At 41.1% G+C, this 3860-nt stretch overlaps 1 protein-coding gene across 1 annotated transcript; it reads left to right on the top strand.

Annotated features, from left to right (window-relative positions):
• The first annotated feature begins 1307 nt into the window (after window positions 1-1307).
• LOC140782301 (S-type anion channel SLAH1-like) lies at window positions 1308-3216 on the top strand. Its single transcript, XM_073128793.1, has 2 exons — window positions 1308-2265; window positions 2788-3216. The coding sequence occupies exons 1-2, from the start codon at window positions 1372-1374 to the stop codon at window positions 3046-3048; spliced, it is 1155 nt and encodes a 384-aa protein (XP_072984894.1). The 5' UTR covers window positions 1308-1371; the 3' UTR covers window positions 3049-3216.
• The last annotated feature ends 644 nt before the right edge of the window (window positions 3217-3860 follow it).

Below are 3860 nucleotides of genomic sequence, written 5' to 3'. Positions count from 1 at the left end.
CGCATCACCAACAAGAGGGAGGCAAGGAGAATCATTTATGATTAGTGTGAGGAGGCATGAGGACATCGACTGGCTAGATGTTGGGCAAAATCGAGAGGAAAATAAATTAGGAGAAAATATTAAATACTTAATTTAATATAAATTACTCGTACCGGTTGAAGAAGAACTCTGACGAGTCAATCCATTGGTAAGCGTCCTCTTGGGACTCTCGGTCGTCGCGGCAAGTGGAAGGAGATATGACAGCTATTACAACAAGAGAGAAAAGCGAAAAAGAAGAGGGGAAAAGAAAGAGAAGAAGAGAGGAAGAGGGAGAAAGCGAGAAATGGGTACCTTGCAGGTGCTGGCCACGTGCACACACTAGAATTTTTTATTTTTATTTATTTTATTTCTTATGGGATGTTACAGTGGGTTTTCCCTTAAAAAAATATAAATTGCTTTGTTTTATTTTTGTGATATCTGGAGGAGGAATTTAAATTTCATGCCTCATCCCAGGCCGAATATTTTATTTGGTTGAAGAGAGAAAATTGTTATCGGAGGGTTGGCTTTTAAATTAAAAGTCTAATGGAATTCATTCACATTGATGACATGGTATAAGAATATGAAAACTGAAAATTTCTGACTTGGAATGAGCTGTATACCACTTCCTCACTTGATCATGGTCGAAGCACTGGAAATCAACTTGCAACATCGTCAGTTTTGAATAAAAGTGAAAACTAGGTTGACTATTTTTTTTTCTTCTTTCCGTTCCTTTTCTGTATGTGAGTTTTGTTCGTCTGCTTGATTCCAAATCATATTTCCATATAATCAGTCATGTAAACACAAACATGGGCTGAAATACTTTATTCCATATCTATTTCTCGCACCTTTTAAAAACCAATGCTTAAAAAATTATTCGGATATGCCCAATACGTACGTACGTTAGAAAAAAAAGTTGCCTCTTTTCTCTCACATAGATAAAATTTTAATTTTTACTTTATAGAAACATAGTTGAATAGATACCATCACTAGACCTTATAAGGAGTCATATATTTTAAAATCAAACACCCCTACACAATGATATGCTTGCTTGCTCAGTAATTAATTGCATCAGAAAACCCAAGTTTCAAAACCCTAAGCCACTAGCTAGCAATAAATTAAAAGATAAACCTCGACCCCACCACTCATTAAAAGATCTAACTGGGAAAAGTCCTTCCCCGTACTTCCTCCGCCTCCCTCGCTTGAATCCAGACCACCCATCTACTAAATTCTATCTCCACCACTTTACTATATACATATATATAAGCACCAAGTCGTCATGCCATGAAAGCCCACCCCCTATGATCAGTCTTAGGAAACCTCTCCTTCCTAGAGAAACAAATTATAAGACCTACAATGGAGACTGGAGAGAAACAAATCCAGCTCCAGATCCTCACCGCCACCGCCACCACCACCACCAGTGCAACAACCGCTCCTGCACTACTCACGACAGATCATCTAGAGTTGGGAGCTGAGCATACGCTACCATTGCCAAAGTTTTCAACCGTGACAGGTTTCCACGCAGGGTATTTCCGCATTAGCTTGTCCCTCTGCGGCCTGGCACTTCTATGGAAGACTCTCAGCGCACCCAGCACGGACCCCCTTGCCCTTCGCCCCATCATCCATGTCCTACCCTCGGTCGCCTTCGTCCTCCTGTGGTCCCTCGCCCTCGCCTCCCTCGTCGTCCTCTCCCTCCTCTACGTCGCTCGCTGCCTCTTCCGATTCCGCAGCGTCCGCGCCGAGTTCGATCACCACGTCGGCATGAACTACCTCTTTGCGCCGTGGATATCGTGGCTCCTACTACTCCAATCCACCCCTTTCCTCCATCCCAAGACCAAATGCTACCACCTCCTCTGGTGGGTGTTCTCTCTCCCAATTCTCGTCCTCGACGTCAAGATCTATGGGCGCTGGATCACCCAGGGGAAGTTCTTGTCGATGGTTGCAAACCCGACGAGCCAGATATCAATGATCGGAAACCTCGTCGGGGCACGGGCTGCGGCGGAGATGGGACAGCGGGAGAGCGCCGTGTGTATGTTCTCCGTCGGCATCGCCCACTACCTAGTGCTCTTTGTGACGCTGTACCAGCGATTCCTCGGGAACGACTCGTTGCCGGCGATGCTGCGGCCGGTCTTCTTCCTCTTCTTCGCTGCGCCGAGTATGGCGAGCTTGGCCTGGCACTCCATCTCTTCGAACTTTGACACCCCCTGCAAGATGCTCTTCTTCCTCTCCCTCTTCCTCTTTGCCTCCCTGGTAAGATACTTACCTATTAGCCCTTTTCATCACCACTTACCTTCTTTTTCTTCTTTATGTGCTAGTGCCGTTTCAATTTTCCAGTGATGGTTATTGGCCCAATTACTAAATGTATCTATCCGGAATCAAGGTAGAAAAGTAGAACTTATCTTAGTAATAGATGGATAATATATAAGTAATTAATTAAGCTTTGACGTATATAATTTGAGAAGGAAATCGCCCTTTAATGATGTACTCGTTCTTTACGCTACTAAATCTCCAGTTATTGTTGCATGGCCACTGAAGCTACCACGTCATGTTTCAGTGGTTTCATCTATCAACGACTACATGAAAACAAATGCCTTTAATCTCTGGTCTACTATGCTTTCCACTTCTTTCAGCAAGTCGCTGTTAGACATTTTCATAAAAACACAGCAAGTTGATTAAGATATATATATATATGTATTTATAAATTTCTCTGAATCAGGCGTTTTCTGATTGACTAAAATATAACAAGTGGCTATTCATCGTATTTTATTGCAGGTCTCAAGGCCAGCCTTGTTCAAGAGATCCATGAGAAAGTTCAGTGTCTCCTGGTGGGCTTACTCCTTCCCTCTCACCATTCTCGCCCTCGCCGCCACCGAGTACGCCCAGGAGGTGAAGGGGCTGACGTCGAACGTCCTCATGCTCGTTCTCTCCATGCTCTCCGTAATCGTTACGCTGGTTTTAATGGCATTTACTGCGATCCGAAGCAATGATTTATTGCCTCATGACGATCCCTTTGCCATTAATCGAACTCCATGACGTAGACTTTGGTGTTCAATATTAACTGCTTTCAATTTGAGACCCATATGCCGAGATTGGTAGTGTCCCAATAGTAGTAAAATGCATCGTTACCAAGATTGCAACATGTCAACAGTATCCATGATATCTGATATTTATATTATATATTTACAGACTTTGCATTGATAATTTTTCGTAAACGAGATTCCAAATGTGACCCTTCTTTCGTTGTTATGACATAAGTTAGATGCACCGAAAAGTTACTTAAATTGAGTAAGATCACTGGATGCATGCTTACATAGCTCTTAATATATTATAGCTTGATCTTTAAGAAATATACGTACTATAACTAATTAATGAAGGCTTGACGAACAATTAATGGAAATTAATTAATTAACATCGAATGAGGACACACCATTAACGCGCCTGAATCGACCAAAAAACCTTCTTATGACCGAAAATGCATTTTAGCTCCTCGTGGTTAGAGCACGGTAGCCTCTCAATAGTTCTAATCTATGTGTCTCTCTAAACTTTTATTTGTGCGATCACTTAACCTCTTGGAGCATCTCCAATGGATAGCTTGATATTTGGCTCTAAATATAGAGCAAATTATAATTTAGAACTTCGTATGCACTCCAATGCATTCCGGTTTTAATTTCTTAATTATTTATTACTTAATTTAAAAAATAAAAATTTTAAATTAACTTTAAAATAATTTAATTTTAGACTTGTTTTGAAAATCTGAATGACACCTTTCCCACGGTAGTATTTTCTTTAAAACAACTGATTAACAAAACTAAATATACTCTAAATTTAAATAGTTAGTGAATAAA

Source organism: Typha latifolia, chromosome 2, assembly GCF_019914945.1.
Source record: "Typha latifolia isolate L0001 chromosome 2, TyphaL0001v2, whole genome shotgun sequence".
Classification (NCBI taxonomy): Eukaryota; Viridiplantae; Streptophyta; class Magnoliopsida; order Poales; family Typhaceae; genus Typha; species Typha latifolia.
This window is presented reverse-complemented; position numbering and strand designations above follow the sequence as displayed.